Here is a 24,828-nt window from a genome sequence, read left to right as displayed (position 1 = left end):
AAGGAAGGAAGGAAGGAAGGAAGGAAGGAAGGAAGGAAGGAAGGAAGGAAGGAAGGAAGGAGACAGAAAGGGAAGGAAGGAAGAAAAGGAAAGGAAAGGAAAGAAGGAAGGATTCATTTCCAGGCTCCTGTCTTTGAGAAGATTTATTTTCAAAATTATTTTGAACTTTAATCAAGTCTGTCTAGCCTACTTCCCCTCTTTATTCAAATTTATTACCAGTTAACAATCTTTTTGGGGTATTTTCCAGATAGGTCATCCTTCCCTTCCTCCTGAAGGTTTGCTAAAAATGTGGTGCCCTGAATTCTTCTCCTTGTTTTCTCCTCCCCTTCCTGCCTCTTAAGCCCTCTGCCCCCAATCAGCAAAGTTACGGGTGGTCCTCGCTTAACGACAGTCCGAAGTTAGGACAGCCTCAGAAAGGGTGCTTTTGTGGGTCTGCAAAGGACTTTCGACCATCGCAAAACATGCCCAGTCAGATGATTTTGTGGGTGGGCTTGGCAACTGCCTCGCATTTGCAGCAAAACTAAAAATAAAACCCATTGGGTGTGCTGGATTTGTTTAACAACCACTGGAGTTGCTTAAAGACCATAGGATTTGCTTTGCAACCGTCATAAAAATAGTTGGAAACTCAAGCCACACCAATAATATAATGAAGGTAGTAGTGCCCCTTGTGGGTGTAGACTTCCAGATGGCACAGGCTTCTTCGTGACATTAGCAAAAGTAAGCAAAACTTTCCTGTTTTTATTATCCTACTTCCATTTTATTTGAGAGGGGGGGTGTCAAGTCCCAAGAGGGAAATTTGAACCTTGCGTAGGGAGAATGCTCTCGTCAGTGAGTCCAGCTGCAAGTCCACTTGGATTGGCGAGAGACACTGAGAAACACCGAAGGATGGAGAGGAAGCCCACCTCTCTCTTAAACTCCCTAGATTTGGGGTGCGTGTGTGGAAACTTACCCTCCCTTACTGATTAAAAATCATACTGGAAAATCCCAGAAGGATCCAAATCGGCGTTTTGGCTTTGTTTGTGTTTTGTTTTAATTGGTTAAATGCAACCTACAGTTTGCAAAGTGGCCCCCTTCTCTTTGAACTTCTAAACGCCTTTTCCAAACGAGTAGGGGGCCTGAAACACCCTCCCCTTTTCAAACCCCCTCTTTCCTTTCCCTCTTTCCACTGGTAAATAGGCAGCTGTCAATAAGGCCAAATCGGGGGGCTCGCTCCCAGCATGCTAATATCCAAGGGGTCCTTAAGCCTCTTTCAAAGGCTGTTTTCTACCATTTTTTTTGATCTGCTCTTGGACGGCAACCCTTGGATATTTTCTTTGCTAATTCTCCTTTTTCACCCTTCCTCCTCCTTTCCGTGCACACACACAAATGCAACACACACACACACACACACACACACACACGCTCCAGGCTCCCGCTGCATCCTCTGAAAAATTAATCAAGGTGATAGCGGTTTAATCTATCTCGCGGAGACGCTGAGCTTTAATCAGGCTTGGGCGAAACCCAGCCATCTATCGCTTGGGGATCAATGCCACGCCGCGTCCCATCGTCCCTCCTCCCCTCCTCAAACTGGAGTCATTCCAGCCCCTTCCCCTTCCTCAACTTCCCAATTGGAGTTGTGATCAATCACCTTGGCTGTCCCCCCCACCCCCGTCCTCTCTCCCCCCCTCCCCCCCCACGGCCAGCTTAATTATTTTATTTTTAATCGATCGGTTGATTAAATGTTTACGCCTCCCAACTTGGGGAGCGAGCTTTCGCAAATGAAACACACAGAACTATAAATTAATACAAGGATAAAAAACCAAAGGGGACACACACACACACACACACACACACACACACACCCTGGATAACTCACGCTGCCCTTAGCTGGATTTGCAGTTTAAGAGAAAAAGATTTGGGGAGTTTTTCTTGGATAGAATAGGATAGGATAGGATAGGATAGGATAGGATAGAATAGAATAGAATAGAATAGAATAGAATAGAATAGAATAGAATAGAATAGAACAAAGAATTGGAATAGGTATAGGAATAGGAATGGAATGGAATGGAATAGAATAGAATGGAATAGAATAGGAGAAAGAGAATAGAATAGAATAGAATAGAATAAGAATAGAATAAGAGAATAGAATAGAATGAGAAAGAATAGAATAGGAAAGAATAGAATAGAATGAGAAAGAATAGAATAGGAAAGAATAGAATAGAATGAGAAAGAACAGAATAGAATAGGAGAAAGAGAATAGAATGAGAAAGAATAGAATAAGAAAGAATAGAATAGAATGAGAAAGAACAGAATAGAATAGGAGAAAGAGAATAGAATAAGAATAGAATAAGATAGAATAGAATGAGAAAGAATAGAATAAGAAAGAATAGAATAGAATGAGAAAGAATAGAATAGAATTGAATTCTTTATTGGCCAAGTGTTTATTGGCCAAGAAGGAATTTGTCTTGGTGCAAATACTCTCAGTGTACATAAAAGACAAGAGACATTCGTCAAGAGTCGAGAATCAAGAGTCAGGATGGCTCTCTGGTTTGTGGGGTCTGAGCCTGTTGTGGCCCGTCGGCAGCGGAGGGAGCTGGCAGCAGAGACAGTAGTGAGGAGGTTGGGGAAGAACCTGGGCCAGTCTTGGAGGCTGAGGAGGGCTCGGACGAGGGCTCTGCATCAGAGGCAGGGATGGGGCCATTCTCACATTTTGGGGGTCACTATGAGCTGCTTTGTGTTTCTGAAGCCCTAACCTTTTCCTGTTCCCATCTGATAACACCGTGATACACTGCCCCTGAACGGAGAAGTTCCACCACATACCATCACCTCTGTTAACTATGGCTTGGAAGAACCTTATCTTGCCTTCCATAAATAGTGGCTCATAAAGATTTTATTTTACTTTAATCCCTTCCCTCTGCAGCAATGTCCTTATTGCACTCAATTTCTTTTTTTAAAAAAAAATTGAACATTTTTGCTGGAAGTAGGTGAATTCAGCCAGATTCTGCCCTTGAATCAATTGTGAGAAATCAATCCCATTTGTTTTGCGCATTTGGATCAATTCGAATCTCCCAATCCGGCCTGATTCGATTGTTTTTTTGTGGGGGGAAATGTCTCTAAAAAACAGGCGCGTAGTTTAAAACCGCCAGAAGCATTGGACGATCCAAATAGTTTTGAATCGATTCAGCCATCGGATGCTTTTCCGGTTGAGGGATCCACGTTCAAAATCCATCTCGGTCCAATGCTATGGACCACCAACATGCCACTGGGCTGACCCACTTTAACCAAGTCTCTCTCAGGCTTTAAAAACATCTGGATATTTTTGCTTCAGCTGTTTCTAGCTTCTCGGGGAGGGGGGGGAGGCAGTGATGTCAAGAGAGGGTGCCACACAGCGTTTCCTGCCCATGTGCGGAGTTTCCTACCTCCCACAATCGACTTCTCTCTCCTCTCTTCTGCTGCGTCTTTGGGATCTGTTCCAACCTAGGCTTCCCAATATCATGAAGCAGACTCCTCGTCCCGGTAAAACCCCTTTTATTTAGGTTAAAGTGAATTCCTTTCCAGCAAAGTCCAGGCCAACAGTCTTTTCTACAGACCTTTTATCAGGCTTGAAGAGTTGCCAGGCCGATAGCTTCCAAACGCCACACTGCAGCAGAAATTACTTGGCAAGAAGTCAGGAACAGATCTTCACACTAATTAAACGAACTAATTGTTCCCTGCAAACAACCCACCCCTTTTCGATCCTCTTTTATTCCCTATGGGAGGGGCCATTCACTGTCCACCTGTGGCTTTACTCCCGAGTCGACCCTTGTTCCTTGGCTGTTCCCTTCTTCTGGCAGCTCTGTGCATGAGCACACTGAGAACAGGCTCCAGCTGCTCTTCTTCCCCACTGATGTCCTACTCCGAAGGCAGCTGATAACTGTCAGATGGCCCCGGCCCCATCTCTGCCTCCGATGCAGAGCCCTCGTCTGAGCCTTCCCCAGACTCCAGGACTGGCCCATGTTCCTCCCCAACCTCCTCACTGTCCGAGTCTGCCGCCAGCTCCACTGGCCGCTGGCGGGCCACAACAGGGTGTTAGGAGCCAAAGGCGTCAAACTCAGCAGAACAGACAAGGGTAGAAATTCCACCCTCCTCCCCAAATAAAGATTGCGGGTTTGCTGCTCGGTCAGTTTTCCAGCCTGTCCCTTCCGCAGCATCTCAGCAGCTGAGAATTTGTAAAAAAAAAGGGGGCCTCAGGCTTGCCCCTCCCCAGCTGTCAAAGTGAGAACGGAAGGGAAATTGCCAAGGTGTCCGCCTTGATGGGAAGGAGTGGGGGGGGCAGGAAAGCTTCTCTCCTTCCCCCTCCGCTTTGCACCTGAAGCCTTTCCCCTCTCGATGTGTTGACAGTAATTAAAAATGCCACACTCTCTTTCTCTCTCTCTCTCTCTCTCTGTCTTTCTCGTTCCCATTTCCTGCAACCTCTAGCTTATTACCGGAGGGGGGAGAGAGAGAAATGATGGTGCTCTTGAAACTGGAGGGATTTTGTTTTCCTTCCTCTCCGGCAGACTTGAAGCACACACACACATGCGCGCGCGCACACACACACACGGATCGGGGAAGGGGATGACAGACAGTGGGTGCAACGGGGCATTCTCTCCTGGGAGGTTGGGGGTCGTTCGGCTGCTGAACTTGGGTGGGCTTGTCAGTCAGTGGCAAGGGGGGTATTGGCAGAGGGAAGGTTGCAGGAGGGGGTCGGGGGAGTTTGAAAGTCTAGACAAGGTTGCCTCCTTCCCTGGGGTGGGGGGTTTGCAGGACCTGAGTCCAGTCTCTTCTCTGCTTCGTTAACCCCTCCCCCGCCCCCAATAAACGGGTCTCCATGCCGGAAAGCAGGTGGGCTTCCTGGGCTGGAAAAAGGGGAATTTCCAGTTCTTGGCACTAGGCAAGAAAAGTGAATTTTGTCCTGACCGCAAAAATCACCAGACTCCTCATCCTGACAAAGCCCTTTGTTATTAGGCTAAATGTGAATTTCTATCATTCACATCCAGCAAACGGTCCTTTTCAAGGGTAAAATTACGACCACAGACTTTGATCAGGTTTGGAGAGCTGCCAGGCCGGTAGCTTCCAAACGCCACACTGTAGCAGACAATGTTTGGCAAGGAGTGAGGAACAGATCTTCACCGTAATGAATGGAACTAATTGTTTCCTGCAAAACCCCACTCCCCTTTCGGTCCTCTTTTATTCCCTCTGGGAGGGGCCATTCACCGTCTACCTGTGCCTTTACTCCCGAGTCAATCCTTGTTCCTTTACTGTTCCCTTCTCTTGGCAGCTCTGTGCATGCACACACTGGAAACAGGCTCCAGCTGCTCTTCTTCCCCACTGATCTCCAACTCTGAAGGCAGCTGGTAACTGTCGGACAGCCCTAGGTCCATCTCTGCCTCCGACGCAGAGCCCTCATCAGATCCTTCCCCAGACTCCAGGACTGGCCCAGGTTCCTCCCCAACCTCCTCACTGGCCGAGTTTGCTGCCAGCGCCACTGGCCGGTGACAGGCCACAACAGTTTTAAAGAGAACAGATTGGCTTAAAATCAGGCTTGGGTCTTGGAAGTGTGCCCCTCACCACAGTGCTGGGGTGACCGCCTTCCCAGTCTTCCTTCTTCCCATCCTTTCGCGCGGAATCTCCTTGTGGCCTCCCATCCATTGACGAACAAGGATTTTCTTGGTTTTTAGAAAACCAGGAGCTGTCAGCTCGGTCCTGCCTTGTTTAGCAACGGACATTTCAGGTGCCGATTATGGTCGTATAAGATGCTTGCCATAATGCGTAAGATTATGATCGTAAGATGCTTGTAAGACGGTTGTGCTTCCAAACAGCCTTCGAATCCTTGACAACGGTAGTTTGTGGCAGTAAATAAATTGCTCTTCCCCTTCTGCAGCCTGGATTTTTCCATCAGGTGGCAGCTTTCTCTGGCCCCAAAATGTCGTTGAAATGTTTCATACAAAAGTGATGTATAAATAGCGTGAATTAAAAAAAAAAGAGACAGAGAAAATTCGGCGAGGCTTCTTCCAACTCCCATGAAGCATTTTAGTCTTTGCTTTGCAGCTAAAAAGTAAAGAGACGTTTAAACCGGCCCTGTTTTTGATGTCCACTTTTTGTTAACCAAGAACGAAGTTTTCTTTAATCAGATTTGTTGATAAAGAAAAGGCAATGATGTCGCACAAGTCTCAACAGTGAGATATGTTCCCTTGAGCACTTAAATTTGGCGAGACTTAATTTTATTTTTTAAAGAGAGGTGGAGGGGGCGGGAGATGCAGAACCCTGGATAAAAATCTTCGCCCCCCCCCTCCCAAAAAATTTCAGAAATAGTTCAATTCTGCTGCTTTGCATGCTAAAATGTGCTAGGCCCAAGCCAGTAAGGGATTGGACACTCCATAAAATTGAAGACTCATTGGGCGCCAAATTGTCTCCTGGGCTCATAGGGACAGACATCATGAGGACTAGATGCTTAACTCGGCAAAGGAAACGCCACCATGCAAAATTGCGTTAGGTTTGCCAAGACTCCCACTTCTTTCTCACGACTCATCTTTGCTTTTTTTTTTTTTGCTTTTTTTCTTTTTGCCTTTCCGCCCCACAGAAAACTCCCACACGCCTTTGTTGGAGGGCTCGGTGACACAGATGACTCCGGAAGAAGATTACCGGCGGTTGATGTCCGCACTCAACGAACACAGCACTTTCGAAGAGCAGCAGCAACAACAGCAGCGTCTCTACCAGTTGGCCGGCGGGATATCCGTCCCGAGTCACAGCGGTGAGGATGGGGGAATTCTGGGAGTTGGAAGTCCTGCACGTCTTGAAGAGTGCAGGGAAAGATGATTTGGGTGGGGCTAAAACATAACGAAGGATGGTTGCCGGAATTGGATATACCTAGTTTAGTGATAAGAAGGACTAGTTCGATGATAGTTCAATCCTAGGTAGAGGCAGATAATTGTCTCTCTGGGCACCCTGAGAATATATCTGCCGAACAAAAACTCTGCCCTGGTGACAGGAAGGGCATCTGGCCAGTAAAACATTCGGCTCTATTCAGTTGCCTTAGACTCCACCCTGCAAGGGATTATGGGGTCGTTAAATGATGATGATGATTTGGAGGGGTCTGATTGTAAATCCAGGATGGCCACTTCTGATCAGTGTGAAGTTTTTTTGCCTGGGAAATGTTTTAATTCACCCTAGGTGCTCAAGAGGGTGCCTGCTGGGGGAACAAGGCTCAATTATAAATGGTATTTCTGCCAGGCGAAACTCTTGATGATATGCAGACATCCCCAATGGCACCAACTCATCTTTAATTATTTAGGATTATTATTATTATCTTTTGCTTTATTTATTTGTGGCTTAAATTACAGCGCCTTCTTCTTCCTTTTCTCCCCAACTCTCCATCCCCACTCTAATTCCGCATTCCCCTCCTTGTAAATAGGTTTATAAGAGGGGTTTCCCCCCCCTCTCCTGTATATTTAATTAAGCTTGCATCAAAATGAAAGCGCAGAAAACCTTCTATACATTCATTCAGAGGGCAGAGCTTTTAGTTCAGCTAGTTCACATCCCCAAAGGCCAGCCAAAACTTCTCTTGTCCCTTTCGAAGGCCCAAATTTCGGCTCCCCCCATGTGAGATTTCCCAGCGGGAGCCTCGCATCAGTAAATGGAACTTTCCACGAGCTCAGAGGCGCTCTTGACACCACGCGCAAAAGGATGAGCTGAAATCGCCGGCGAGCCTAATCTTGGTTTTAATTTGATTCCACGAGGGGTTGCGTCGACTTATACTGGATTTATTCCTCTTGGCACAGATATCCTCCGGGCGCGTCAAGAGGTCGCCTCGCGAAACCCCAGCAGCCTAGAGCCTCACCTTCCCTCGGCCAGCAACTCGGCCAGCCAGCGCAGAAAGCAGGGGCTTCCACAGCACCGGGATTCGCACTTCAGCGAGAGGTATATCTCCACATCGGGCCCACTCCTACCTTTTGTACAGGTAGTCCTTGGCTTACGGCTTGTTTAAGCGACCGTTCTGAGTTAACGACAGCGCTGAGGAAAGTGTTTTACAGTCGGTCCTCGCGCTTAGAACCGTGATCCCTGTTGGTGACCCTGCCGGCTTCGGCAAGTCATTGGGGAAGCCTGCAGGAAAAAGGCTGCCTCTGGGGAACCCTGCGGGAAAAAGGCTGCCACTGGGGAAGCCTGCGGGAAAAAGGCTGCCACTGGGGAAGCCGGCGGGAAAAAGGCTGCCATTGGGGAAGCCGGTGGGAAAAAGGCTGCCTTGTGATGTCTCGCTGAGCCACCGCATCGGGAAAAACAAAAGGCTGGTTAAAACCAAGCATGGTCAAAGGAGGCCTGCCTTTCCTGACCACACTGACTGAGCCCTAAGTTTTCCGGTTGCTAGCGATAGTCGTAAGCCGAGGACTGTCTTTATAGCTCTTTTGCAAAACTGGAAAAGCCGTGCCAAGATCTGTGGCTGGAACAAAAGCCAATGGCAGGGAGATTTATGGCGTCTCCCTTTCTCCGGGAGGTGGGCGGTAATGCACATTGGGAGGGGAGCTTGTGGGGGGCTGGAAGCCGCTTGGCGTGGTGCTAAAATTCCATTTCAGCTTCCTGTCGGACTCCGCAGGGATTCGATCTGCACAAGGGAAGCCATTGTGGCAGGAAGAATAATTAGCTGTTGAAAAATTCAGCCGGTTGCTGGAGGCAGCCAGAGAGAGGAGAGAGGAGAAGGCAGGAGGGGTTCAGGGGTGGGTGGGTGGGTGAGGGAGATCGGTCCCTGGTTTTTGCAGCCTTGGGGAATCCTAGCTGAGAAAAGGGGTTCAATTCAAAATTGGCTCGAGGAAGCAGGCAGAAAAATGGCCCAGGCTCAACGGTGGGAGGACGGGGGATTCTGGGGGTTGAGGTCCACGTGTCTCGTGACTCTGGGAGAGAAGCGCAACAGAGATGATTGGGAGGCTAAAACATACGAAGAACAATTGCAGATATGGAGACATGATATCAGTCTTCCAATATTTTGGGGGGGCTGCCCCAAAGAGGAGGGGGGTCAAATTATTCTCCAGAGCCCCAGAAAGCAGGAGAAGAAACAACGGACGGAAACTAACCAAGGAGTTGAAGCAACCTGGAATGAAGGAGAAACTTTCTGACAGGGAGGACAAATAATCGTGGGTGCTCCCATCACTGGAGGCTTTTTAAGAAGAGACTGGACAGCCGCTTGTCTGAGATTGCATAGGGTTCTCCTGCTTGAGCAGGGGGCTGGACTAGAAGACCTCTAAGGTCCCTTCCAGCTCTATTCTGCTTTAAGAAAAGGGGGGAAATGCCAGCTGTCTCAACCTGTGCTTTTCTACTTGGCCGAGACTACAATTCCCATCGTGGTTGGGAGGGTGGGTGTTTATGGGGGTTGTTGTTATTGACCCTTGACCTTTGGTGTCCAAGGTCAGCTCTGGATAGCCTGCTTGGGGGGGGCTGTGTTGCTCGGTGGGGAGCCACGACGACGGGGTTAAAATGCAGCGCACGGGTGAGCCCTGCTTAATGACTTAGAGACATCGATTGTTTGAAGGCCATTAGTGCTTATTGTGAAAGAACAGCCAATACTTTTAAAACTTAGCCAAACCATTTGTCTCCTCTTAAAAGTACATATCAAATTTAGCCGCGCAGGAGTTAAGATCCTTTTCATATCTTTGCAGGCAGGTTTTTTTTGGGGGGGTGGGGGGGCAGTATTTACCAGCATGCAAACACGTGCCCCGTATTGATGACCTTTGTCAGGACTCCGGCGCTTAACCCCAATTAAATCATGAGTCTCGAACCAAACTTCCAAAACTTCAAAAGGATTTAATATGGGAGTTAATATGTCCGGCACTGCCTGGGTAGCCGACTCTGAGACACATCATTCATTGTCACCCTTGACCCTGGTTTTCCCCCCATACCCCCTGGGTGTATCGTAATTCATATTCCCCAATGGGACACATCCATAGCCAAGAGTCATCAATCAGGCTCTCCAGTTAGATATTGTTGTGGTTCGCCGGCAGCAGTTGAGGACGGCTGAGGTCTCCGGGAGCGAGGACTCAGATGAGGGGCCTGCGTGGGATGCAGGGATGGGGCCAGGACCATCAGGGAGTGGAAGGCTGCCTTTGGAGATTGTGGAGGCTGGCAGCAGTGATGAAGAGGACCCTGAGGAGCCTGTGCCCAGTGCATGTGCGCGCAGGGCTGCTCAAAGAGCAGCTTAAGCAGCACAGGCAATTCAGGAATAAGGCTGCAAAGTAAAGGCCCCTCCCTTAAGGGATAAAAGCCAGCCTGAGAGACCAGGATTCTTTGCAGGAAGCAAAGAAGTTCTAGCATTTCAAGCCTTGTGGAAGTTCGGACTATCTTGGTTTGTGTTGGAACACTTTTTGCTTGGAATATTTCTTGGCAACTTTTATCTAGTGTTCTTGGCAGCCTTGCACCACCTTGGCAAGGCTCGTTCTTATCAGAGACCATTAGTTTGAAACAGCCTTTTAACCGGGAATGAACAGAATTTGCAGAGAAGCATGAAAAGGTTTTGCTTTTATCTCCCTGGTGTTTGTTTACTTGGAACAAGGTTTGGGTCAGAACAGATATTTGCACGGCAGAAACTTTAGTCACCTAGCTGCTATCTTTGAAAAACTATTTGTGGAATGCGCTTTCGCTTCCCAAGCTGCCACACTGCTCTTTCCAAACCTCTTTCCCCCTCTCCCTTTCTGTTGGCAACTCTAAAAAAATGACCATAGAGATATTTTATGAGTGGACACCCTTTTCTTTTTAAAAGTTGAATTTGTTATTTTTATTTTTTTAAATTTTTGGAAGGCTGGTTTGGCATTGGCTCCCAAGCGCGTTGGGCTGCGAGGGCAGGGTTAGAACTCATGGCAGGGAGAGCAAAGAAGCCCTTCTGGCTGAAAAGTGTAGGAGTTTGAGGGTATTTTTAAGTTGGGGGGCTCCTTCCAAAAGCCAGAATGTCTGTTTTGCTTGCCCGACGGAAAGGCGAAAATAATAATAATAATAATAATAATAATAATAATAATAATAATAATAATAATAATAATAATAATAATAATAGAGGTCCATCTGTTTTGCTATATAGTCGGTGGCTGTTAGAGTGACGGGGTGTGTGACACCCCCCCATTGCAAAAAGGACCAGATTAATACCTGTAGTGTGACAGCAAATCTCTCCCCCCACTTTAATCCTCACCAAGTAACGTCAGCTGCCCGTAAGCCGATTGGCCTGGGTGACACCGGATTCACAAGAGGCCTTTGCCAAGTCCGAATTAACCCGTTTTTCTCGCCTCTCCCTGGGAGGGAAATCCTTGCTTAGGGCGGCCGGGAGGTGGGGGCGGGTGGGAGAAATGACCCATATTCCACATCCCTTTCAGATGCTTTAAAAAAAAAAAAAAGTTTCCAAACCCCCCTCCCCAAGGACTTCTGTTTCTGTATCTGAGAAGGACCTCGGTGCCAATTGCGGTAGTAAAATGCAGGTAAACCACAATGGAGACCCAAATCTCCATCGCTGAGTGAAACCGTTGTTAAGTGAGTTCTGTCCCATTTTATGACCCTCTTGCCACAGAGAGAGAGGGTCATAAAACCCTCTTGTCTCTCTCTCTCTCTCCCTCTCCCCCCTCTTCTTCTGTCTGTCTATCATCATCTATCATCTGTCTGTCTGTATCTATCATCTATCTACATCTGTCTGTTTATCTATCTCATCTGTCTATCATCTATCATCTGTCTATATCTATCTGTATCTATCATCTACATCTGGGTCTGTCTATCTCATCTGTCTGTCATTTGTCTTATCTGTCATCTATCTGTCTATCTCTCTATCATCTGTTTATCTCATCTGTCTGTCTATCATCTCTCTGTATCTGTCTGTATCTCTTATCATCTACATCTGTGTCTATCTCATCTGTCTATCATCTATCTATCTGTCTATATCATCTGTCTATCTGTTTGTCTATCTCATCTGTCTATCATCTATCTGTATCTGTTATGTACATCTGTGTCTATCAGTCTATCTCATCTGTCTATCATCTATCTTTCTCATCTGTCTATCATCTATCTGTTATCTGTATCATCTACATCTCTGTCTATCTCTGTCCGTCTGTATCTATCATCTATCTACCCATCTATCTGTCTATCTACTGTATATCTATGTCTCGCCTGCCTATCTATCTATCTATCTATCTATCTATCTATCTATCTATCTATCTCTACATGTGTCTGTCTATCTAACTGCCTAACTCAGTAGCCCTTAGACTTGTATACCGCTTCTACATCTCTGTCTATCTCTGTCTGTCTGTATCTATCATCTATCTATCTATCTATCTATCTATCTATCTATCTATCTATCTATCTATCTATCTATCTATCTATCTATCTATCTATCTATCTATCTATCTATCTATCTATCTATTATCTATCTATCTATCTATCTATCTATCTATCTATCTATCTATCTATCTATCTATCTATCTATCTATCTATCTATCTATCTATCTATCTATCTATCTATCTATCTATCTATCTATCTATCTATCTATCTATCTATCTATCTATCTATCTATCTATCTATCTATCTATCTATCTATCTATCTATCTATCTATCTATCTCTACATGTGTCTGTCTATCTAACTGCCTAACTCAGTAGCCCTTAGACTTGTATACCGCTTCTACATCTCTGTCTATCTCTGTCTGTCTGTATCTATCATCTATCTACCTACCTACCTACCTACCTACCTACCTATCTATCTATCTATCTATCTATCTATCTATCTATCTATCTATCTACTAACTACCTAACTCAGTAGCCCTTAGACTTGTATACCACTTTGTGGTGCTTGACAGCCCTCTCTAAGCAGTTTACAAAATTTAATGTCAGCCTCTTGCCCCCCACAACCATCTGGGTCCTCCTCTTACCGACTCGCAGAAGGACAGAAGTCCGAGCCTGCCCTGAGCCGGTCAGGAGGCAGAAAAGGAGGCGAACCTTAGATATACGGCCATCACTGCGGAAGGATTGGAAGACGGCGATGGCAAGAGGGGTGGAAATTGGGACGGAGCCACGAAAGAGGGGTGGTTGGGGGGGGGGGGCTAACCAAGCCTTCTCCCCTTCGATGCCCCTCTGTGGTCCCTTCCACCCCCACCCCTTCCTGGCTGGCTCAAGAGGTCAGCCAAGGGCCACTGGGCCTGCTTAACGGGGGTGGGGGGGTGATCGGTTAAACGGCCACTTGATTTCCCAAATTGGTCCTTATCCAGCAGGTGGCAAGTCCCCCTTTGCTTTCATCTCCCCGTGATGATTGCAGCTAATTAAGTTCAGGACCAGCTTCTCCCTCTGCCCTCCCCCCCCTGGACCCCCCCTCCCCTCCTTTGGCAGCTTTAATTGTCCGTTATTCATCGGCTCAGCTGTCTGTCCAGAGTGTGGGTTGTGGGCAGACACACACACACACACACACACACACACACACCACCACCACCAAGGAGAGGCCCCAGCTAATTGCAAAGCCGGAGGGATTAAGTCCGGTGATTAACCCCACCCCCCCTTTCATGCTGTAATTACATCAGCATCGCTCGGCCGTGGCTGCGGCGCCCGGCATTTAAGCGCCCCCGAAGGTCACACACGGCTGCAGTTACCTGAGATTAATTGGCGCTGCCAGCCAAGCGCGAGAGGCTCTGGCGGAGCCGTGACGCGATTAGCATTAACATTTCAACAGCCAGCCGATCGATTCCCACCCCCCACCTCCCTCGGCTTTGCCTGCGCCCCGGCCCTGCCAGGCCTGCGGCTGTCCTCCAGACGCACCGGGAGCCCTGCAATTAGTTTAGGAGGAAGGAAAGAAGGGAGGGTGGGAAAAGAGGGGAGCCCCCTCCCCTCCCCGCAGAGGCAGACAGAAGGGAAGGGCTGGAGGGGGAAAGACAGATGGGTCGAGAACCAAAGAGGAGGGGGGGGTTGTTTTTTTTAAATCCATCTTGGCAGATTTCTCGGCTGGAAAGGTTTCTTTTCAACCGTGGGGAGCATCCGTTTTGCAATTCTCAGAAGGGTTGCGAGCGGACAAATGTTTGGGGGTGTTTGTGGTCTTGTGCCAACTTGCCTCCCCCCAATTGTCTTCAGAAACACCCTGCTAGCTGCTGGCATCCATCGAAGACCCAAAATTGTTCGGGGCAAAGAGGCTGACTCTGTAAACCGTTTAGAGAGGGCTGTGAAGCACTGTGAAGCGGTATATAAGTCTTAAGTACTATTACTATTTCCTTCCTTCCTTCCTTCCTTCCTTCCTTCCTTCCCTCCCTCCCTCCCTCCCTCCCTCCCTCCCTCCCAATGGTTAGAAAGCTCAACCCAAGGAAAAAGTAAGAAGACACAAGGCTGAATATCGATGTTTCTATACCTTCCATTTCGTTCCTTTTCCCTGTCATGCCCCTGTTTGACTCTGATTCCAAGGGAGAGGTGGAACAGCTGACAGGGAGTGGGAGTGTGGCTCCGGTGGCTGCGGAGGAAACTGGGGAAGGGCACAGTCCAGCTAGGCATTCAGAGGAAGACCCAGGCCCAGGAACGGAGACGGGAGCAACGTGAATTGCATGGCTTACGGGGGGAGGAAAGGGCCCTGATCCCCTTCATTAGCTGCAGTTGGGAAAACTGTTTAAAAAGGCAAACCACACACAGCAAAGTTGCTGGAAGCAAAGCGTGAAATTATCTTTGTTTGTCATGTCTTACTTGGGTTCTGGCGTCCTCCCAACTGTGTGTGTTTCGTTATCTTTTGGAAGTCTGCAATCCCTTATCCTGCCCTGTCTCGTTAATTGCTGCAGCAAGTGGTTTTTATTTATACTTTATATGTGCTTTGGGTTCGGACAGAATTTCTTCCCTTTAAAAACTGTTCGTGGGAGAGTTTTTTCATCCAGCTGATGATGATAACTGGACATTGGAGGCCAAGTTGGAGGAATTAAAGGGACTTTACCTACTTTTGTGACTTGGATGCTTTTGTGCCACGCCTCTTTGGGTCACCACATTCCCCTTTTACGTTTCCCCTCTACAGGGAGATGTCCCACCCTCCACCTCTCCTGTCGCCCCAGAATGCTCCCCACATCGCTTTAGGGCCTCACTTGAGACCCCCGTTTCTGGGGGTGCCTTCAGCTTTGTGCCAGACACCAGGTAAGAGGGCTGTGAAGGGGCCTCGGGAGAAGGGGGCTTGGTGGGGGAGAACAGAGGGCTTGAAACAGGGACGGGGAGGGGGTGACATTTATTTTCTTTTCTTTTTTCCTTCAACCCTGAGGGGAGTGGGGGGAATAGGTAGGAAGGAGTGGATTGGGTGGGGAGCAAGGCTGGATAAGGGAGGCTAAGAATGGGGGTCTCTTCTCATCCTTCACTCTGCAGCTTCTTCTTTTATGAATTTCTTCTCTCGGTGTAAGCCCTCTCCTTCCCCCTCCCGTTAATGCAGTCCATTAATTGATTAATTAATGGGTTTGCTCATTCTCATTCTGTGTCCTTCGTTTTTGTTTCTCTCTTTTCCCCTGGTGTCTTCCTTCCTTCCTTCTCCCTCCCTTCCTCGTCTCTCTTCCTGCTTCCTCTTTCAGTGCCCTTCCTTCCTTCCTTCCTTCCTTCCTTCCTTCCTTCCTTCCTTCCTTCCTTCCTTCCTTCCTTCCTTTCCTTCCTTCCTTCCTTCAGTGTCCTCTCTCCCTTGTCTCTCTTCCTTCTTCCTCTTTCAATGTTCTTCCTTCCTTCCTTCCTTCCTTCCTTCCTTCCTTCCTTCCTTCCTTCCTTCCTTCCTTCCTTCCTTCCTTTCTTCCTTCTTCAGTGTCCTCCCTCCCTTGTCTCTCTTCTGCCCTCTTCCTTCCTCTTTCAGGGCCCTTCCTTCCTTCCTTCCTTTTCAGTGTTCTCCCTCCCTCTTTTGTCTCTCTTCCTTCTTCCTCTTTCAGTGTCCTTCCTTCCTTCCTTCCTTCCTTCCCTTCCTTCCTTCCTTCCTTCCTTCCTTCCTTCCTTCCTTCCTTCCTTCCTTCCTTCCTTCCTTCCTTCCTTCCTTCCTTCTTCAGTGTCCTCCCTCCCTTGTCTCTCTTCTTCCTTCCTCTTTCAGTGCCCTTCTTTCATTCCTTCACCTCCTTCCTTTCCTTCCGCTCCCTCCCTCGTCTCTATTCTTCCTTCCTCTTTCAGTCCTTCCTTCCTGCCTCCGTCCCTCTCTCCCTCCCTTCTTTTTGTCCACCTCCTTTCCCATTCTTTCCGTTTTCCTCTTTTTTTGTCTACCTCCTTCCCTCCTTCCGGCTGCAATTCCATCCCTCCCCCTGGTTAATTCATCTCTCCTTTCTCCCTGAGTCTACAGCCTCCTTCTCTCTCTCTCTCTCTCTCTCTCTCTCTCTCTCTCTCTCTCTCTCTCTCTCTCTCTCTCTCTCTCTCTCTCACACACACACACACACACACACACACACAGAGTCTCAATTTCCAGGCCTGATGTTGTTCCATCTCTAGCCAGGACATGCCACGAATTGAACCTCGAGCTAGCAAAGCACATCCCCACCTTTTGCCCTCTGCCCTTCTCTTGTATCCCGAATTCACGCTGCTTCTTCTTCCCTTTTCAAGGCTACGGTTTCCTCCAGCCAGCCCAAGCGGAGATCTTTGCCCGCCAGCAAGAGATGCTCAGGAAACAGAATCTTGCCAGGTGAGAGTTGCAACACAAGTCAAATACACTCAGGGCTTGGCACCCCTGCCCGCCCGCCCGCCCGCCCCCACATTTGTCCCTGGATGACCAGCAATTACCGGGTAGACTTGGCCGAGCCAGAGAAATGGGGCATTCTTTTTTTAATCCTGGATTTTTCTGGCCAGCCGGCTTTGTTTGGAGAACACGAGAAAATGGGAGGTGTGGATTTGAATTGGTTGGGCCTGGCAGTGCCCACGGTGCCTCCCACGTTGGGCTCTGCTTAGCCCCCTCGCTGACCGGGAGGGGCCAGAGGAAGAATTAAAAGCAAAGCTGAGCTTGGCCACTTCATGAAAGTCTCTTTATATGGAAGTCATTTCCCACTGGCCTTCATTTTAGGAGGCTAGGTTTTTCTCACCCCAAATATCCCCGTCTGTGATTTTCTTGTAGTGTCAGGATTCCAGCAATCGCCCTAAATAAATCATGATTCTCGAGCCAAACTTCAAAAAACTTTGAAGGATCCATTAGAGGCGACATCCTGGCACTGCCCTGTATGAAGCCAACTCTGGCACACATCATTTACCTGTAACCCTGTTTCCCCCCTCCCCCCGGGTGTCTCATAAACCAGATTCTCCCAATTGAGCACGTTCATAGGCTGGGTGTCATCATTCACGTTCTCCAATTAGATATCTTAGTGGGCAAAAGCTCCGGTATTTTAGTTACAACCTTTTAAAGATAAGAGTTGGAACGTATTGTGATGACCCAGGGTGGGATACAAAACAAACACCGTCACAGAAAACAGGTGAAGCCCCTTTTATTCCTTCAGTTTGCTTCCAAGCTCCGAATATATTTGACGGAAGACAAAAAAACTCCCACACAATTACACAAAGAAGGAATAAAGCAAGACAAACCAGGCAAGATAAGGGCTGGAGGATGTCCACAGATAACACACACTGGGAAGGACACCAAACTCAGAGAGGAACCATAAACTAGAGATATTTGCATGCTTTGTTTTCAGCGTTTGCCAGTACGCAGGTCCATATTCAGTTGTCACAGCTGCAGCCCACGTAAGGGATCAAGGCCGCTTCCTCTCTCGTAAGGCAAGTTGTTGCCTTCTCCGTTTCTACCTGCATGCCCTAGGAGGGAGAGGGGACGGGCCTGGGTCCTCCTCTGTCTGCCCAGCCGGCCTTTGCCCTTCCCCAGCCTCCTCCGCAACCTCTGGAGCCATACTTCCACTCCCTGTTGGCTGTTCCTCCTCTCCCTCAGAGTCAGAGTCTCCACCAGGGGCATGACATGTACTTTCACTTTCAAACTGCTGCCCTGCTCTTCCAGATTTCCTCCCCCCCCCCCTTTTTTTTAAATGGCAACTACTAAAACAGGCACAGGAATGTTTTATGAGTTGACATGTGGTCTCTTTTTCAAGTACTAATAAAGCATGCTTAACTTTAAGCCCAGACAGAATATTGTGAAATTGAAGTAGAAGAGATTGGAAAATTATTAAAAGGCAAGGATTACTTCACTGGGTTGCCTGATGTTGGAAAGGGGGGGGGAGAGAATCTCATCCTTCCAGATGTCCTTAATCCTCAACAAGGGGTGACAAGTTTGCCAGATCTAAATAGACCCAAGGCTCTTCAAACTTGGCACGTTTAAGACTTGTGGACTTCAACCCCCAGAATTCCTGAGCTAACATCACTGGAGGAGGAATTCTGGGAGCTGAAGTCCACAAGTCTTAAAGCTGTCCAGTTTGAAGATCCCCGAAATAGACTTTTTTTGATTGTTTCAGATTTTCTTTTAAATGCACCCCTCACAACCACCCACTGAGGCAGCTGACTTGATCCCATTTTAGAGACAGGGAAACTGAGTCCGAGACGGAAAGTGTATACAGGCAGTCTCGACTTACGACTACAATAGAAACCCAAAATTTCTGTCACTAACCAAGACAGGGGTCAAGTGAGTTTTATGCTGATGCAATGAGGGTGAGTCAGCAGAGTTATTGCTGTTTTAAGACTGAGGGTGGGTCCCACAGGGCTTTTAACAAACTGCCGCTTTAACAAACTGTCTATATAAAAGGCGGCCATGAGAGGGCGTATCTCTCTCTCCTTGAGTTCTGTCGCCATTGTAGTTCTCCGTGCAGAGTAAAGAAGATAGATTACTTGCCTGCCATGTATATGTACGTATATAGCAGTCTTATATATAAAACTCTGTTAAAAGGCAAAGCCTCTGTGTGCTGTGTTTTACTCCTGAGTAATAGCAAACACTCTGACATGGGATTTCAATGACATCCCTCCTCTCCCAAACCCAATTCTCTACCCGCCTAGGCTGGAGATGTCCGCAGAAATTATCCGGCAGAAAGAACTGGAAAACCTTCACCGCCAGCGGCTCCTGGCGACCGACCCCATGGCTTTGCACCCAGGCCTTCCCCCAGACCACCCCGCTTTACGGAGCCTCCACGACATCCCGGAAGGGCACCCGCTTCGGGACGAGCTCTCCCGGAGGAACGCCATGCTGGTCCTCCGGCACAACAACGCCCCTCTGCTCTCGCTCAACCCTCAAGGGGTCCCCGCCGTCTCCACCACCCCTCCCAAGGAGCAGGGCACGCGGAGGGGCACCCGGAAGGCCGCGCACTCCCGCTCCGAGGCTCTGGGCCAGAGCGAATCCAAAGACTTGTTGGACAGCCGTCCGCCGGAGGAAATGAAGGACTCGGATAGCGACGCCGAAGCGAGCGACGAGAAACCGGAGGCGCTGAAGCCCGAGAACAGCGGAGCGGCTGGCGAGGTTAAGGAGTGCAAAGAGGCGGTGGCAAAGATTGGCGAGGGCGCCAAAGAACTGGGCGAGGTGCCAGCTGGGCAGAACCAGCCCTGCAGTTCCTCCAATCCGGAGTTGCCTAGCTATCTCCTGGGCCCGACCGTTGGCAAAGCGGAGGCCAAGCTACTCCCCACGGCTTCCCTCCCACCACCCCAGCCGCTGCCATTTGGTTTCCCGTATACGATGAGTCCGTATTTCCATGCAGGTGAGTCAGTGGGGAACTATTGGCGCTCTTGGATGGGGGAGAACACACCTTTTTTGGGTTGTGGGGGGGATGGAGAAAGAGCAAAATGTGAAGAATTCCCAAGAGGAATCTGGCAATCGTGGTGCAAAGATTGGGTCAAATTTTAGGGCCCAATCTTGGCCATTTGGCTAAGATCAAGTGTAGGGCCCTGTTTCTGGAGAGGGGAACCAAAAGCCATCATCCCCAGCTTACTGAAACATCACCCAGAGTTCGTTGGGCTTAAGAAGGTACACAATCTATATATATAAAATTGAAGTACCCCTCACACATCATCACAAAATCTCCAGAACCATAAAGCCTACAAACTTGAAATTTGGCACATAGGTTCCTCTTGGCTACTAAATATATATATATATTTAAAAAATTAGACAAAGACTCACCAACCCCAGAGCTGGAAATCTCTCTTATTCCAAAAAGTTTGCAAAAATCCCTCCAGGTCTTTTGTCCGAGGTTGGATCTCCTGCCGCAGAGTTTTAAACTGACCGGTTTGAGTTAGCTACCACATCCAAGAGTTAAATGCACTTTTTCTTCTTCTTCTTCTTTCATTTGCAGTTTTTACTGAGACGGGGTGGAGAAGTCATGGTTAAAACCCTGAGACTTTGTCCAAAATAATTTGTCATTTTTTCCCCCAGAGATTTATTCCCTCCGTCCACACACACGCACACACAATTTCAACATTCCCCCCCCCCCCATCTGGGCAACTCATTAAAATGTTGTGCATCACATTCCCAAGCCAAGAAGTTAGTTGGAAAAACGTTTCTGAAATTTTGCTTTGTTTAAAGAGAGAATTCGGCTAATTTCCGATAACTTCCTAGATACATCCTTGCAGTTTTCCTGGCCACAAAACAGATCCCACCCCCCACTTTCTGGAGTGGTATTAGTGCCTCCCTTGATCCTGATTGTATCCCTCTGTTAATGCAACAGAGTCCTTGCTTATCTACCCCATAATTCAGCAACCTGGCTGATTTCCACCCCCTCTGCGCCCCTTTCTGCTAGTTCTTACAACCCTGGCTGGATTCGTCCTCGGAACCGCCTCCCCTCCTTCCTCCTGAAAAGCGCTCCCAACATGCTGAAATCATTAGTGCCTTTGAGTCTCCCCTCCCCCTTCTGCTCCAGCCCCCCTTCCTCGAAGGCCTTCCTCCTGCCTTCCCCACCTCCAGGCTAGGAAAAACCCCTCTGGAGGAGTTCGCCTCCCAATTGACCCTTGCCTGGTATTTTTAATTGACAGTTCATTAAAGATGGATGCGTGGCTGGAGGGAAACGCAGGAACAGCGGAGAGTCAGGCTGTGTGTCCCCCGGGGAGGGAGATGTGGGGGTGTGTGTGTGAGTGGGGAGGGAAAGCTTTGGTGATTTATGTTTCCTCTTTTCCGTCTCGCCTCCGCTCACCCCTGTTTCCCCATCTGTGCAAAACAAAAAACAAAAAAATCCACCACCCCTCCCCTTTTTTCCGCTCCTTCCAGGCACAATGGGAGGTCTCTTTCTGGATGGGGAAGAGGGTCCCGCCGCTACGGCGTTGCAAGACGTCAGTAAATGGAGCATAGATGACGTGTGCAGTTTTGTGAGCTGCCTCTCCGGTTGTGCTGAATACAGCCAGGTACGTTCCCTAATATTTGCAGAAAAAAAAGGGGGCAACACCACTCAACACAACACACCCCGTTGCACATATACAACGGGCCACAGAGGACAACAGAGTTTCAGGAGTCAAAGGCTCCCAGAGTTGTTGATGGATGCATGTTTAGCCTGTTTCCTCCCCCCCGCCCCCCCCCCCCCGAGTCCAAGCCTCTCCATTTGATCCATACAGGTACGGTACTCCTCGACTTGCAACCACAATTGAACTCTAAATTTCCATTGCTAAACGAGACAGTTGAGTTTTGCCTCTGTTTATGACCTTTCTCGGCAAGCTGTTAAGTGTTAAGCTGTTAGGTTTTGTGAGCTGCCTCTTTGGTGGTGCTGAATGGTGTGGTGCCACAAGGCTCCCTAATATTGCACAACACAACACCCCCCCCTTGCACACGTATACAATGAGCAGCAGGAGTCAAAGGCTCCCAAAGTTGTTTATTTATGGCTGCATGTTTATTTATTTTTTTGTTTATTAAATTTTATTTAATTTTCAAAATTTAAAATCATAAAACCAAACTTTATACATCGTTATATCAACGTCAAGGCATCTTTTACATTTCCTCATCATCTTTCCATATACCCATTTCTTTCATTATACAATGTCAACTTATTATATAAATAAATATAGATAGATATGAATATAGATATCAGTATTTACATCGTTTCTTATCCTTTCCCTGATTGTCATAATATGGCTGCATATGTTTAGCCTGTTTTTCCTGAGTCCAAGCCTTGGACATACAGGTTGCCTCATCATCCCGGTTGCTCTTTTTACACACACTTTACACACTGTTAATGACACACTAAGCCTTTTCTGGGATCCAGAATGTCTCCCTGAGCATTTTGAAATCAGATCCAGTCAATCAACCCATCAGAATAACAGAGCTGGAAGACACCTTGAGGTCTTCTAGTCCAACCCCCTGCTCAAGCAGCAACTCCCTATGTCATTTCAGACAAGTGAATCCAAAGCTTCTGAGGTTTTTTTGTCCGGCCTTGCACTCACTTTTTAATCACAGGGGCTAGAAACTGGGCTAGTCTACCTTAAAAAGACCACTCTCTTGAGGCTCCTATTTTATTTATCCAATTTTTTTAATCACAGGGGCTAGAAACTTGGCTACTCTACCTTAAAAAGACCACTCTTTTGAGCATCTCATTCTATTTATCCAATTTATATACCCTGCCCACTTCATCTAAGCCCCCCTGGGAGGTTTGAGATACCAGTAGCCCTTAGAACTTATATACCGCTTCAGCCCCTCTCTAAGCGGTTTGCAGAGCCAGGAACAAAAGATTAAAATCCAGCCACATAAAAAAGACACACAGATTAAAAAACAAAGTTTAGAATAATTTTAAAAGGACGGGGAGGGGAGTTAATACCCTGAAGCCACCTAACCTAAAACGATTCATCTGCACAGGCTTTTCACCAGGATGGAATTTCCTGATTTGGTTCTAGAGCTTGACAGGAATTTTTTTTAAAAAAAGAAAATGGAAAAATAATATTTCCAGACGAAGGATCAAGCAACCCCCCCATGTTGGCTTAGCTCGCCTAATAGCTTGCAGGAAAGCGGCGCTGATGGAAGTCCAATTCCCCCTGCCCCCCAGAGCAGACAGGGGAGGGACAGGAATGCCACCAAAACCCATCCATCACTCCCGCGGTTGAGTGGGTGGGAAAGTGGAGGCTGCCAGCTGGACGATAAAGGGCTTGTTAATTTGGCTTCCCAGTTAGCACATTGTGGCTTATATATATATAAATGCCCTTTGGAGTACTCCAGCTGCAGAGGGGGAGTCTGGAAACATCTGGATTCTTCAGGTCTGTAGGGAAGGAGAGAGCTGGGAAGGAAGGAGCATAACGCCAAGGAAACAAGATTTATTTCTCTTCCCTTGTTTTTTTTTTTTTTTAAAAGGTTCCCCAACTGAGATGGGAATTCAACTGTCTGCTGGCAGTTTTATGGGCCGCTTTTCCCCGTTTTCCTAAGTGTTAAGAATGACTAGAGTTGGAAGGGACCTCAGAGGTCATCTAGTCCAGGGGTTCGCCAACCTCCCACGGACCAGAGACCCTGGGAAAATCCCCCCAAAAAGTCTGCAGGAAAATTCCCCGCCCCATTTACCTACCGATCGATTGTTCTTTATTTGGGATTGCAGGATACCATCTCCAGCTCCTTTCTCAGGGGGGGGGAGAGAGAGACTTTTGGCTTCATGCAAGGGAAGCAGCAGAAGTCTTTCCTTCTGTCCCCCAAACTCCGCCGGAAATGAGTCTTTGCTGGAGAAGCCTCTTGGAGCAGGGATGCCTTGCTTGCAGGGTCCCAAAGACTCATTTCTGGTGGAGTTTGGGGGAAGAAAGACTTTTGCTATTTTCCTTGCATGCAGCCAAAAGCAGAAGAAGAAAGAAGCGGAAAGAAGCAGCTCGGTGGCCAGGCCAGGTGTGTGGGGTGAGTGGGGCAAGTTCCCCCCTCTGCCCTTTCCCCCTCCCCTCACCACCTCGTGTTGTTCGCAGTGCAAGCGACGCAAGCCTTGTGTTCCCACGGGCTATGTGGGCGTTGCAGCCTTATGTTCCCGCGCAGCCTGGATTAATTGCTTGGGGGGAGACAATTCTCTGCAGACCACCAAAACTTTCTCAAGGACCACCACTGGCCCACTGGTTGGAGACCACTGCTCTAGTCCAACCTCCAGCTACCTACATGAATCCCGTAAGACCTGGATTCATGCAGGGTGGCGAGACTTCTCGTGACTTGCTTTTAGCTCGGAAGCCAGCAAATCCTGGTTTGTAAGCCAAGGATGTGTGAAACGAGGCAGCTGGCGACTTCTTTGGCCAAAAATAATTTAAGGGGGGGCGTGAATTGCCAAAGCTAGTCTGAACTGGGGAAGTCTTGTGAAAAATAAAGGCTGTTTTAAAAGTTCATCTTAGTTTATTATCCCAACTGAACAATCCCCACATCCCACCTTCCCCTTCATCTCTGTCCATTAAAACCACACCGTTAAGATTCTGTGATGCTTCTGGCACTGTAGGCCAGAATTGAGCCCCTGTGACTAAGCACAAGACTAAGTTGTGGAGGTTTGTCCCGTTTTTACGGCCTTTCGTGCCACCGTTGTTAAGTGAATCACCCCAGTTGTTAAGCTGGCAACACGGTTGTTAAGTAAATCTGGCTTCCCCACTATCGGGAGGACGAAAAGGTGATGCCGTAACCCTGGGACACCACAACCGTCATAAATAAGGAGTCTGAATTTGGATGGTGTGTCCATAAGGGATGCTGCAACGGTTCCAAGTGTGAGGATTTTTTTTCCAGTGCCGTTGTAAATTTGAACAGACCACTAAGCAAATGATTAGGATTGATTGCCTCACAATCGGGAGGCTGTGAGTTCGATCCTAGCTAGAGGTAGATTTTTCTCTCTCTGGGCACAATGAGAATATTTTGGCCGAACAAAAACTCCGCATTGGCTACAGGAAAGGCATCCAGCCAGTAAAACACTCAGCTCCATTCAGTTGCCCAGACTGCATCTCGCAAGGGATTATGGGGTCATTAAAAGAAGATAATGATAAAGGTGACTAAGCAAATGATTGTAAGTCAAAGACTACCAGATTTACTATTGCT

General features: G+C 47.9%; 1 protein-coding gene and 1 long non-coding RNA gene across 5 annotated transcripts in view; one reads left to right on the top strand and one right to left on the bottom strand.

Moving 5' to 3' along the window:
• The window catches only part of LOC148129399 (uncharacterized), a 158,124-nt gene that overhangs the window by 11,502 nt on the left and 121,794 nt on the right, over positions 1-24,828 (bottom strand). The window lies entirely within an intron of this gene.
• SAMD11 (sterile alpha motif domain containing 11) overlaps positions 1-24,828 on the top strand; it is a 79,536-nt gene that overhangs the window by 47,570 nt on the left and 7,138 nt on the right. For all 4 annotated transcript variants that reach the window (XM_026681572.2, XM_026681571.2, XM_087944424.1 and 1 more), the window contains exons 6-11: positions 6,581-6,751; positions 7,779-7,917; positions 14,983-15,098; positions 16,518-16,596; positions 18,891-19,582; positions 21,082-21,215. In XM_026681572.2, coding sequence (XP_026537357.2) covers positions 6,581-6,751; positions 7,779-7,917; positions 14,983-15,098; positions 16,518-16,596; positions 18,891-19,582; positions 21,082-21,215 — 1,331 coding nt within the window. The remainder of the gene's footprint in view (positions 1-6,580; positions 6,752-7,778; positions 7,918-14,982; positions 15,099-16,517; positions 16,597-18,890; positions 19,583-21,081; positions 21,216-24,828) is intronic.

The sequence above is a fragment of the Notechis scutatus genome, chromosome 16 (assembly GCF_049901735.1).
Source record: "Notechis scutatus isolate UNSWTSFEM ecotype Mainland chromosome 16, rNotScu1.2, whole genome shotgun sequence".
In the NCBI taxonomy this organism is placed as follows: Eukaryota; Metazoa; Chordata; class Lepidosauria; order Squamata; family Elapidae; genus Notechis; species Notechis scutatus.
This window is presented reverse-complemented; position numbering and strand designations above follow the sequence as displayed.